Consider the following 13,060-nt stretch of genomic DNA (forward strand, 5'->3'; position numbering starts at 1 on the left):
AGGTCGGGAGTTCAAGACCAGCCTGACCAACATGGTGAAACCCCATCTTTAAAAAAAAAAAAAAAAAGGAAAACTAAGAGTCAACTTTGCTAAGGCACTGCATGTTGGCATCAGGAATGCTCGGTAATGTTATCACTAGCAGAAATGGGGAAGGCATGAGTAGAGCAGGTGCTTTAATAGCATTGTTTCATTATGACACAGCTGAGAAAAAAAAATCGATTACTGGCCCAGACCACTGTGTATATGGAGTTTGCACGTTCTCCCCAAGTCTGCATGGGTTTTCTTCAGGTATTCCAGTTTCCTCCCACACCCCAAAGATATGCATCTTAGGTGAATTGATGCTTCTAAACTGTCCCAGTCTAAGTGAGTGTGGGCGTGTGTGAGAGCACACTGTGACAGACTGGTGTCCTGTTGAGAGCTAGTTCTCACCTTTTACCCAGAGATGATGCCACCTGTGACCCTGAACTGGAATAAATGAATAAAGAATTATCTTACTTGTCATTAATCTCTCTTAAATGTATATATAGCTCACATTTATTTCAATGTTTACTATTACTAGTATTGGCATCTTTATTTTGAAGTTTGGTGATGTTTTTGTGACCAAAAATATGCCACGGGAACTTAACTCTGGTTTATATCAATTTGTCTATGGTAAAATTGGTTTTATTACATGTGATTTTGTTTGAAATTATAGTTTCTAAGAACCTCTGGATGAAGATAAGTGAGGATTTACTGCAAAACTTTTGTTGTATGTATATTTGTAAAAAACAGCACTGACTATGGTTCCAAAAATGCTCAAGAGACATACACATTGTGAGACTCTTCAGTCACAGGAGTAATAATCAAATTCTACAAAAGAACATCCTTAAAAAAAAGCAGAGGGATAAGGTCATGTCTTAGAGGTTACATATAGAAAGCTAGAGGAGGAGTGGTCAGGGAGATCGGAAGAGAACCAGGGGTTGTATTCGCTTCAGCAGCACATGTACTAAACTGGAATGATACAGAGAAGATGAGCATGGTCCCTGCACAAAGATGCCATGCAAATTCATGAAGCGTTCTGTAATACATGAAGAAGAAGGAGGAAGAGGAGGAGGAGGAGGTGGAGGAGAAGGAGGAGGAGGAGGAGAAGAAGAGAGTCAGGGTAGGGCAGTACAGTGCAAAACTGAAAGACCAAGGCAGGAAACAGTTTTAGAAAAGTTAACCATATTATATATATATATAAAATGATAGAAAATAGAACTGATTTGGTAACTAGGAAGATATATCAAAAATATATTTTCCGTAGTTAGATGGGACAGAAGCCCAATCATAGTAAATGGATCAAAGAGTCAATACAAACAATAGAACTTTAGGGTTCTCAAGACACTAGTTTAAGAAAGTGAGTCGTGAAAGTAGAGTCAGCAGAAACAGTCCTAAATCGGCTTGGAGTTAAGGCGGAATTGCAGTCGGATCCTGCCCTTTTCTCTTATCTCCTACCATGGATATTTGGAGGTAGGAGACCACATACCATAAGTGTTTATGTGATAGGTAATATCAACTTCAAAATTTGCTGTCTATTGTTTATCAGAAATTGCACTTGAGCTCCATTTCTCTCATTTCATCATCTTAGTAACCTGGCAAAGGAGGTCTTTTCATTTCCATGTTATAGATAGGGTTTGATTTGTTTTTTTTTTTATTTGATTTGTTGGAGCTTAGAAAAAGATATCCCGAAGTACAGGCCTCAGAAGGAAAGTTTCTGTCTCTAAAACTTTCTCCTGTCCCCTATCTCTTGTGCATGATTTTTTTTTTCCCCTCCAGGAATGTCGTTGTCATGTCTTTTTCTCCAAAGAATATAAAAGAAATGCAAATATTACATATATTCGAAAAAAAAAATAAACCATTACAAAACATAGATAACAATCTTCATCTTGTGGAAACCAAATAGCCAGTAATCTATGTACTAAGAATCCTAAACAAACACATCACAATGGTTATCTTTGCGTGGTTCGGTAAGATCTCATTTTCATCTTGTTTCTTTTTAGTATTTGTCACATTTCCTACAACAAATGCATTTTTCTTTTGTAATCACAGTCCCCCCTACAACAAATATCATACAATTCCATTTCACATATGTAACAGTGATAAACGTTTTAGAAAGTGAGACTTCACCCTCATCTGAACTATTGAGAAAATTTAGCAAGCTAATTTCCCCTTTGTCTTTAACTCATAGGAATTGTATCAGTGTATCGTTTCTGTAGTTATGCTGCCTGAGTCTGCCAGAATCCTGGAGGGTTCCCATCCTTGCGCATAAAAAAACAAACCAGGAAAAAACAAGAAAGAAAGAAAAAAAATCTCATGCACAAGACCTGAGATCTCTGCATCTCAGCTGGGGACACTGGAGACAGAAAAGGAACAGCACCATGGATTGGCAACACATTTCGTGTGCGTAGAAAGACAGGCCTTGCTCCAGATTTGTCTGGGATCCCCCAGCTTATCTCCGGACGCTCCGGTTGCCTAGTTACGAGAATGCGCTTCCTCGAGCTCCGCCTCCTTCTTCTAGAGCACGCCCCTTTCTCCTTTCCTGGTCTCGCGCCCGGGGGCGTAGCCAGCACTCTTCAGCCACTCAGAGGCCTCCAGCGCAGGCCCTCAACTGATGATTGGAGGAGCGCAGGACGGGCGTTGCCTGAGGAACGCCTCCCGCGCCTCGAAGTGACGTCAGCCCGTCGACGCGGGGCTTTTCTTTAGCCGAGTCCCGCTAACTCGGCCGCGGTGTTTCTGCGTCTTGGGCCAGGCTGTCCCTTGGCTAAGAGGGCGGTCGTCGCGGACCGACGCGGCTGGCAGGGCCGACTGCTGCGGCCGGCCGCCTTCACCTCCCTCCCGGCGTTTCCTCCCGGCTTATCCCCCGTGGGGCGCCTCGGAGTGGCGGAGGCCCCCGGAGAAGCGCTGGGTTGCGGGGTCCGCCCCGGGCTCGGATGGGAAGTGGCGGGAGGAGCGACCCGGGATGTTCAGCCTGATGGCCACTTGCTGCGGCTGGATCAAGCGGTGGCGGGAGCCCGTCAGGTAGGATGGAGCGGGTGTCCGGGCCGCCGGCGGCGTTTGGGGCGGGCCGCCGCTTCCCCGCGCCCGGACGAGTCTATGCCAGGCCGCAAGGGATGCTCTCATTCCCAGGGGGACTTGGCCCGGGAGGGAGAGAGGGAGGATGTCGCCTGCTTGTCCGGTCGACTTTACCTTACGATCGACAATGTTTATCACCGTTGTATTTTAAATAGGTTTGAATTTCTTAAAAAGTTTGTGTGTATGTGTGCGTGTGTGCAATTAAAACTGTCCGTTGTGTTTTTCCTCTGAAGCTTTTTGTAATGGAAATTCTTTTAAAAAGAGGGGACATGGAATATAGTTTTCCTGACATCGGCACATTCCATTCCAATTTACACCTCCACACACCCCCGCACAGTTGTGTTTGAGGACGTGGGCTTGAAATCTGGCTCCACTGCTTAATAATTACATGACTCAACCATTTTCGGCCCCACCTTTCTTATATATTAAATGAGAGGAATAATACTCTGTGCCTTAGAAATATTGTATTCAATGAGAACAAGTGCTGGATAGTGTTTTTTATAACTGTAATGTAGCTTCCAATTTTCATATGGTCTCTACTAAAATCTTTTAATTGAAAGAGTCCACTTTTTTTTTTTTTTTTTTTTTTTTTTTTTTTGAGACGGAGTTTCGCTCTTGTTACCCAGGCTGGAGTGCAATGGCGCGATCTCGGCTCACCGCAACCTCCGCCTCCTGGGTTCAGGCGATTCTCCTGCCTCAGCCTCCTGAGTAGCTGGGATTACAGGCACGCGCCAACATGCCCAGCTAGTTTTTTGTATTTTTAGTAGAGACGGGGTTCCATCATGTTGACCGGGATGTTCTCGATCTCTCGACCTTGTGATCCACCCGCCTCAGCCTCCCAAAGTGCTGGAATTACAGGCTTGAGCCACCGCGCCCGGCTTTTTTTTTTTTTTTTTTTTTGAGACAGAGCCTGGTTCCGTTGCCAGGCGCCAGGCTGGAGTGCAGTGGCGCCATCTCGGCTCACTGCAACCTCCGCCTCCCAGGTTCAAGCAATTCTCCTGCCTCAGCCTCCGGAGTAGCTGGGACTACAGGCGCGCGCCACCACACCCAGCTAATTTTTGTATTTTTAGTAGAGACGGGGTTTCACCATGCTGGCCATGATGGTCTCGATCGCTTGACCTCGTGATCTGCCCCCCTCGGCTTCCCAAAGTCCTGGGATGACAGGCGTGAGCCACAGCGCCCGGCCGGGTCTACTTTTTAATATTTCATTTTGAAATGCTAGATATATTAATAATTAGTACCTGTAACTTGATACTCATTCATTCAACAAACATTTGTTAAGACAGTACCTTGTGCCAGGCACTGTCTTAGGAAGTAGTCAGTGAATTGATGCTTTTGAAACTGAGGCCTAACCTATAAAGAGACTTTGTGTTTGTTATACAAATAATGGTGACTTTACGTAGTTCGAATCTGGAATTTGGCCAAGGGTAAGATAAAGCAAAGTTTTTTTTTTTCTTTTTAATTGTTAACATTTTAAATATATTTGCCATGAGAATGAGCTGCTCTTTAAAGAATGAATCTGAAAAGCTGCACTTACACATTATATTGGAAAATACACGTCGAGGTTCGGAAAAAAAACCCAAAAAACCTTTAAATGAAATTTGAGATTTTTCCCCATTATTAGCTTTTAACTGAATTTGAATGTTTTAAATGTAAGTGGTAAGATCCACTGTATGAGTCAAAGATGGGATAGGTGTGGTGGCTCACACCTGTAATCCCAGCACTTAGGGAGACCAAGGCAGACGGATCGTTGGAGTTCTGGCGTTTGACACCAGCCCAGGCAATATGGGGAAACCCCATTTCTACAATAAGGGAGCGTGGTGACCCGCGCCTGTAGTCCCAGCTACTCTGGAGGCTGAGTCAGTAGGATCACTTAAGCCCGGGCAGCAAAGATTGCAGTGAGCCGGGATCCCACCAGTGCACTCCAGCCTGGGTGACACGATACAACCCTGTCTCAAAAAAAAAAAAAAAAAAAAGAAAGTCAAAGATGTGATTTTGGGTTCATAGATTCTGATTTATTTGTTTTAATTATGTTCTAGTCTAATTTCAAAGTCTGTACTTGAGAATCATTAATAATAGTTGGCTCTTCATTTTCCTCTGTGTCTGTTTTTAAGAAATGTATTTGAGGCCGGGCGCGGTGGCTCAAGCCTGTAATCCCAGCACTTTGGGAGGCCCAGGCGGGTGGATCACGAGGTCAAGAGATCGAGACCATCCTGGTCAACATGGTGAAATCCTGTCTCTACTAAAAATACAAAAAATTAGCTGGGCATGGTGGCACATGCCTGTAATCCCAGCTACTCAGGAGGCTGAGGCAGGAGAATGTCCTGAACCAAGGAGGCAAGGTTGCAGTGAGCCGAGATTGCGCCATTGCACTCCAGCCTGGGTAGCAAGAGCGGAACTATGTCTAAAAAAAAAAAAAAAAAAAAAAAAAAAAAAAAAATTGGTTTTTATGAAGGCATCATAACTTACGTTCTTTTAACTAAAAACAGTGAACATGTGTAATTCGAAGTAGTGTTCAATTTAATTCGTCATTCTTAGTCTGCTTTTCTTAGCAGCTTTTGTATATATACTCTGGAATGATTTGTTTAAAGAAAAGACAGAGTTCAGAGAAAGGAGAATGTATTGATTTCCAAGTAGAACAGATAATTAAATTTCTCAATAAATCATTATTAAAATTCAGCTGCATAACCCAGTGTGTATTTTTTTTTCTTTAATAAGCAGCCTCTAGATTTGTCCTGTCCGGTAGGGTAACAACCAGCTACATGTGGCTGTGGAGCATTTGAAATGTGGCTAGTCTGAATGGAGATGCTATAAGCGTATGTTTAACACATAGTGGGTTTTGAAATATTTATTATGCAAAAAAGCCAGTATCATCAGTCTTTTAAAAGTTTGATTACATGTTGATATGATAACTTTTGCGTATGTTGGGTTAATTATATTAGAATTAACATTTTTTTTATTTTTTACTTTTTAAAAAATGAGATTACTAGAGAATTACAGCGTATATGTGGCTTAGTTATATTTCTGTTGGACCTTACTGCTCTAGATCATAGCCTAATATAAAGGACATAGGTAAACATCTCAATTTGGGTAACTGTCAAAGGACTTGAAAACAAGTTGTATTACACCCATCTTTTAAGTCCCCTTGTTCAATGCCTGATTTATAATAGTGGCTGAATAAATATTTACTAAATATTACATGTAGTTCGATTTTTGTTAGTAATAATCATCCTTAAGTGAATAACATTAGCAAATAGTTCCATTTATTTTACTGGAATAAGTGAGAGTTGAACAAGCTAATTTTAAAAACAGAATTTTGTGCTTTTATGATATTCTGTATTTTTCCAACAGAAATGGCCGGTTTGAGTATTATGTATTTGTTTTCTGTAGAATTTCTTAAGATTCCTCTTCATGTTTATATTTTATGAAGCTATTTTGACAAATGTGAGGAGTGAATGTGTAAAAAAGATGATGGTTATTAATATACTATGTTTAGGATTACTTTGCAGATTTATTTAGTATATTCTGTACCCGTTGTATTTACCCACCTCTCCTCACTTAGATGCTCTCCTAGTGAGCATATTGTTACTGAGATTGGAATCAGGGATTAGACTGTGTGATAACCACAAGGCAGGAGTCAGAGATCAAGCGTTAAGGCACCAGTCTAAGTCAGGAGTCAGATCTTATAAAAGTTCTGAACCCCACTTATTTGGGGTTTGGCATGGCCCCATTCATGAATTTTGGTTCAGTTTGGTACAAATCCGTTTATGAATTGATGAATGTGGAAGTAAACTCTCCAAACTTTTATTGTTTCTTTTAAAAATATGTTACCAAATTGCTCTTCAGAAAGGATTTTTTAAAAAAACCCAATTTCTACTCCTACTAGCAGTGCATTAGAGTACCTTTTTCACTGAGGCAGTCAGGAGTCATGTTTTTCATCTTCTTCAGGTTACAGGGGAAACTGCTTTCTACTTTTTTTTTTTTTTTTTTTGATTACTAGGAAGATCAACTTTTTTTCCCTTGTATATTTGTGTTTCTCTCAGGAATGGTCCATTGATTCCTTTTGTGTTTTTTCTATTGGGGCAGGTGTGTTTTCTTACTGAATTTAAAAGAAAAAAAAATTTAAATATTTATCTTAGCTGCTATTTCTCTGTAGTACAATTGCCACTTGAACAACAGGGTTTAGGAGCACTGAACCCTGCCTTGCCAGCACAGTAAGAAATCCACGTGTAACTTTTGACTTCCAAAAAACTTAACTGCTAATAGCCAACTGTTGACTAGAAGCCTTACTGATAACATGAATAGTCAGTTGCCACATTTTTGTTTTTGTTACATGTATAATTTATTGTATTCTTAAAGTTAGAGGAAGGGAAATGTTAAGAAAATCATAACAGGGCCGGGCGTGGTGGCTCACAACTGTAATCCCAGCAGTTTGGGAGGCCAAGGCAGGTGGATCACCTGAGGTCGGGGAGTTTGAGATCAGCCTGACCAACAAGGAGAAACCCTGTCACTACTAAAAATACAAAACTAGCTAGGTATGGTGGCACGTGCCTGCAATCCCAGCTACTTGGGAAGCTGAGGCAGGAGAATAATTTGAACCTGGGAGGCGGAGGTTGCAGTGAGCCAAGATCACGCCACTGCACTCCAGACTGGGCAATAAGAACAAAAGTCCCTCTCAAAAAAAAAAAAAAACAAAAACAAACAAACAAAAAAACCCAGATAAATAAATACCAAGAAAATCATAAGGGGTGATGTGTGGTGGCTTATTCCTGTAATCCCAGCACTTTGGGAGGCCGAGGCGGGTGGATCACTTGAGGTCAGGAGTTCGAGACCAGCTTGGGCACCATGGCAAAACCCTGTCTCTATTAAAAATACAAAAATTAGTGGGGTGCGGTGGTCGGTGCCTATAGTCCCAGCTACTCAGGAGGTTGAAGCAAGAGAATCACCTGAGCCTGGGAGTTGGAGGTTGCAGTGACCCGAAATCACAGCACTGCAGCCTGGGTGACAGGGCAAGGCTCTCTCTAAAAAAAAAAAAAAAAAATCATGAGGAAGATAAAAAATATATATTGACTATTAAGTGGAAGTGGATCATAACAGTCTTCATCCGCATCCTCTTCCCACTGAGTAGGCTGAGGAGAAAGAGGAAGAGGGGTTGGTCTCGCTGTCTCAGGAACTGCAGAAGCAGAAGAGGTAGAATTGGAGGCCGGGGAGGCAGAGAACGAGGAGAGGCAGGTACACGTGGAACTTTCACTGAAAAACATCTGTATAAGTAGACCTGTGCAGTTCAAATGTGTGTTGTTCAACAGTCAGCCATGTAATGTTGCAAGTATTTTCTTTCCATTGGTTATATTTTTAAATTTTGTGATTTTAAAATACATTTAACATTTTTAAATTCAGTCTGGGTTTGGTGGCTCACATCTGTATTCCTAGCACTTTGGGAAGATTGCTTGAAACCAGGAGTTTGAGATCAGCCTGGGCAATATAGTGAGTCCCTGTCCCTATAAAAAATTTTAAAAAACTAGCCAGATGTAGTGGCATGTGCCTGTAGTTCCAGCTACTTGGGGGGCTGAGGCGGGAGTATCGCTTGAGCCCAAGAGGTGGAGGCTGCAGTGAGCCAAAGTTACCCCATTGCACTCTAGCCTGCACGACAAAGTGAAACCTTATCTCAAATAAAATAAAATAAAATATTTAAATTCAAATATATTACTCTTACACTGTATTGTTTAGAAAGTTCTGCAGCATTCCGAGATTACTTTCACATATGCTTTTTTCTAGTACTTTTATATTTTAACTTTTAAAATTAAAAAATTTTATTCTATTGCAGTTTATTTAGCCTGTAGGGAGCAGCCTTCATCCTGAGTACAGAACACAAGGTGTGTGAATCTATGATGTTCAGTAGATCTCTTGTCCTTATAGCAGATCCTAACCCTTATTCATTCTTATCTACACATTTTGAGCGCCTGTTTTTTATACCAGGTGGCATCGAGGTGATGAAATAGTGCATGTAAAATATAATGATAGAATATGCAAGAGTCGAAAGGTGATTTTTTTTTTTTTTTTTTTTTTTTTTGAGACGGAGTTTCGCTCTTGTTACCCAGGCTGGAGTGCAATGGCGCGATCTCGGCTCACCGCAACCTCCGCCTCCTGGGTTCAGGCAATTCTCCTGCCTCAGCCTACTGAGTAACTAGGATTACAGGCACGCGCCGCCATGCCCAGCTAATTTATTGTATTTTTAGTAGAGACGGGGTTTCACCATATTGACCAGGATGGTCTCGATCTCTTGACCTCGTGATCCACCCACCTCGGCATCCCGAAGTGCTGGGATTACAGGCTTGAGCCACCGCGCCCGGCCCCCTTTTTTTTTTTTTTTTTTTTTACTAGGTATTATTTCAGTTTTTTCTTTTGTAATTGAGATTTTATTTGTTGTATTGAGAATAAGTATACAGACATTTCAATTTGCACACAATACTTAACATATTCTTGACATACATACATAGCAAAAATCTAGAAAACCTGTATTATAGTTCTGTTTTCTGAGACAGGATCTCTCTCTGTTGCCCAGGCTGGAGTGCAGAGGAGTGATCATGGCTCACTGCCATGCCTTGACTGCCCGGGCTCAAGCGATCCTCCCACTTCAGCCTCCCAAGTAGCTGGCACCACAGTTCCATGCCACCCTGCCTGGCTAATTTTTTCATTATTTGTAGAGACAAGGTCTCACCATTTTGCCCAGGCGTGTCTCAAACTCCTGGCCTCAAGTAATTCTCCCACCTTGGCCACCCAAAATGCTGGGGTCATAGGTGTGCACCACTGTGCCCGGCCTCTTTTTTTTAAGTAGTTATTATAATGACATTCCAACTTAACATTTGGAGGCAAATTTTTTTAAGAGGATATCAAGAGCCAGGATCTACAAGTGTTGATAAGCTGCACGTGTTCCACCAATTCACAGTTCAATGGCATGTCAACTATACACTCAAATTTTCGATCTTTGGCAGCACATTCACACAGTTGTTAGGAAAGCAGGGCTTCTGTGACCAAAGGTGTTGCAGTGTGCGCAGTTCTGACAGGGAGAGCCGTGAGCAAGCAGTGCTTTTCTTTAGGGAACAATTCCATGAAAAAACGACATGGGAATAGAAGTAATTTAAAAGGCTCAAGACACTAAAGACAGGATTCTGACTCTGTATTAACATTCAGTATGCTTTGTATTACCTTTTTTTTTTTTTTTTTTTGTATTACCATTGATAAAAACTAAGCCCCCTAACTATGGAATGTTGAACTGATATCCAAGACAGTCAAAACTTCCTGCCATTCAATATTCCCATACTATTTTCTGGTTTCACCAAAAAAAAAAAAAAAAACAACCAGAGAATTATTACACCTCTTGAAAAACATTTATACTTAACAATGGGATGAGGTGGGATTTCCTGCTTCTTAAAGATGTTCCTAGAGCTACTGAAAAATGTGCACGCACAAAACAGTTGATAAAAATACTCTGGGTTGTACAGGAAGGGAGGCAGGGACTGCAGAAGAGACGTGATGTATAATATTAATCCGACTTGGCTTCTTTCTCTCCTGCTCCATCAGAGGTTGGATTCTCCTCGGTTTTAGTTGCTTCGTTTTCTGCAGGTAAATCTTTAGTGTGCTGGTTAGCCACTTTGGCCTGTTTTCCCTTTGCTCCGCTATTCCCTTTTGTTTGCATTGTTTTAGTCTGAAGAGTTCTCCTTTCCTGATGCCTTTTTGGCTTCGTTTCCACTTTTGCAGGAGCAGGTTTAGCTGACGAGAGTGCCGATCTCCTCTTGGGCTCTTCCTTCGCCACCCCTTCGGCTGAGCTGACCTTCCTCTTGGGCATCTTGGTGGTGGGAAGGGCGCTTGCTGGGCACCTGTGGGCCGCGGCGCTGAGAGCCTCCGAGAAGCTGGGCTGCCTGGCTGCTGGCACTCCTCCCGCCACCCAAGCTGCTGAGACCCCTGTTGCAGTTTGGGAAGTCTTTCTGTTAATTAGTACCTTGAAACCATGAGCATGTAAGCTTTTTCAGAACGCTTCAGCCAATTTGATATATGTGGATTTAATCATTTTCTTTACTATTGAACTATTTTGATGTGGTTTATGTAAATTAATTTCATTATAGTACTTTCTCAACCTAAAGTTATGTATTTTAATTTTACTTAGTATTTACTCAGCAAATGGGGGTCAGAACATGTTTATGTTGTTTCTTTCAGTGAAGATCCCTACTGTGTACCCAGCACATTTGATGTAGGTGCTACAGAACTGATGATGACAAGTTCTGGTAGAGGAGCCTGTATAAAAAGCAGCAGGGGCCGGGCGCGGTGGCTCAAGCCTGTAATCCCAGCACTTTGGGAGGCCGAGGCGGGTGGATCACGAGGTCAAGAGATCGAGACCATCCTGGTCAACATGGTGAAACCCCGTCTCTACTAAAAATACAAAAAATCAGCTGGGCATGGTGGTGTGTGCCTGTAATCCCAGCTACTCAGGAGGCTGAGGCAGGAGAATTGCCTGAAGCCAGGAGGCAGAGGTTGCGGTGAGCTGAGATCGTGCCATTGCACTCCAGCCTGGGTAACAAGAAGGAAACTCCATCTCAAAAAAAAAAAAAAAAAAAAAAAAAAAGCAGCAGGGGATGGTTGTGTAGGGCTGGGGTAATCCTCAGCATGGGGGGAATCCTTGGCATGGCAGGCCTCCTGGGAGTGGCAGAAGTGAGGGCTGCTAAGCTGAGACGAGTCTCTATAGGTATTTGAAGCAGAAAAATGCTATGCTTAGATTTTTTTTTTTTTTTTTTTTTTTTTAACAGTCTCACTCTGACACCCAGGCTAGAGTGCAGTGACATGATCCCAGGTCACTGCAGCCTCGACTTCCCAGGCTCAAGCCATCCTCTTACTTCAGCCCCACAAGTAGCTGGAACCACAGGCACACACTTCCACACCTGGCTAAGTTTTGTTATTTTTTGTAGATAGAAGGTTTTTCCATATTGCTCAGGCTGAACTCAAACTCCTGAGCTCAACTGATCTGTCCTGAGCTCAACTGATCAGCCTCCCAAACTGCTAGGATTACAGGTGTGAGCCACCATGCCTGGTCTATGGTTAGCTTTTTATAAACATCATAGTTAGGTTTTATCAATAGCACACAATCATGACTTTAGTGAACCTTCTAATAGGCACAGGAACTAAGTTCTGATTGTGTGGGCCTAAAACAGAAGAAAAATTCCAAGATATCTTGGTGAAGATGAGCCGGACTACCTGGCCACCTGATTTTTGTGTGTATGTAAATGTGAACAAACTTAAAGATGAAAAATTCAAGTTACTTTATAAAATAAAAGTTATTTTTACATTTTTACAAGCCATTGTATTTAAACTTCTTGTGGAAACTGCTGTGAACTACTTATTAACACTGAAACCTTGAGACTCATGTACCTGCTCCCCTTGCAGCGACAGTGTGACAGTAGATGGTATAATACCTTTGAGCTATCTAAATTCAAAGCACTGTTTACTGCAGTGTTGAGAAAAGCTGAGATGATTTAATTCTGAGGTATTTAATTTGAGGTAGTTATAAAAAGTAGTACTTTTATTGACAGAATTACACACTGTTTGATACTGTGTATCTCTTAACCCTTCTGTAAACCCTTCCCAGTACTGCCATTTCTTTGTTTTTTTTTTTTTTTTTTTTTTTTCTGTTTTGACCACAGTTTTAAGGTTTTCTTCAAAAATTCTCAGGATTCCATTCTTTCCTGTTTTCTGACTCCTTTTCCTGTGCTTTCCCTGAGTAGTTTCATCCGTTCTCATCTGTTCTCATGGTTTAAACTGCCACTCACAGGACTCAAAAGTCTAGTCCAGATCTCTTTTCCAGTTTCAGACTTCAGCAGTGAGACCAGGACCCCTATCAACATATGCAGCACTGAACTTAGTAAGCCTCTTCCATAATCTGGTCCTAGCCTATCTCTCTGGTCTGATCTCGTGGTGG

General features: G+C 41.9%; 1 protein-coding gene, 1 non-coding gene and 1 pseudogene across 7 annotated transcripts in view; 2 read left to right on the forward strand and 1 right to left on the reverse strand.

Moving 5' to 3' along the window:
* ARL13B (ARF like GTPase 13B) overlaps positions 1–13,060 on the forward strand; it is an 81,975-nt gene that overhangs the window by 5,174 nt on the left and 63,741 nt on the right. For 2 of the 6 annotated variants that reach the window (XM_010338914.2, XM_010338916.3), the window contains exon 1: positions 2,887–3,039. The exons of 1 other annotated variant lie outside the window; for it this stretch is intronic. In XM_010338914.2, the coding sequence (XP_010337216.1) occupies positions 2,981–3,039 (59 nt within the window). In that variant the 5' untranslated portion in view covers positions 2,887–2,980. Of the gene's footprint in view, positions 1–2,724; positions 3,040–9,179; positions 10,717–10,827; positions 11,110–13,060 lie in introns of those variants that run through there. 3 more of the 6 variants (XM_074389165.1, XM_010338917.2, XM_010338915.2) reach the window with 3 other exon arrangements.
* On the forward strand, positions 962–1,067 carry LOC120368502 (U6 spliceosomal RNA). The gene has a single exon (XR_005582612.1). It is a non-coding gene; the product is annotated as a U6 spliceosomal RNA (small nuclear RNA).
* LOC101029675 (non-histone chromosomal protein HMG-14 pseudogene) lies at positions 10,637–10,939 on the reverse strand (annotated as a pseudogene).

The sequence above is a fragment of the Saimiri boliviensis genome, chromosome 18 (assembly GCF_048565385.1).
Source record: "Saimiri boliviensis isolate mSaiBol1 chromosome 18, mSaiBol1.pri, whole genome shotgun sequence".
Taxonomy (NCBI): domain Eukaryota; kingdom Metazoa; phylum Chordata; class Mammalia; order Primates; family Cebidae; genus Saimiri; species Saimiri boliviensis.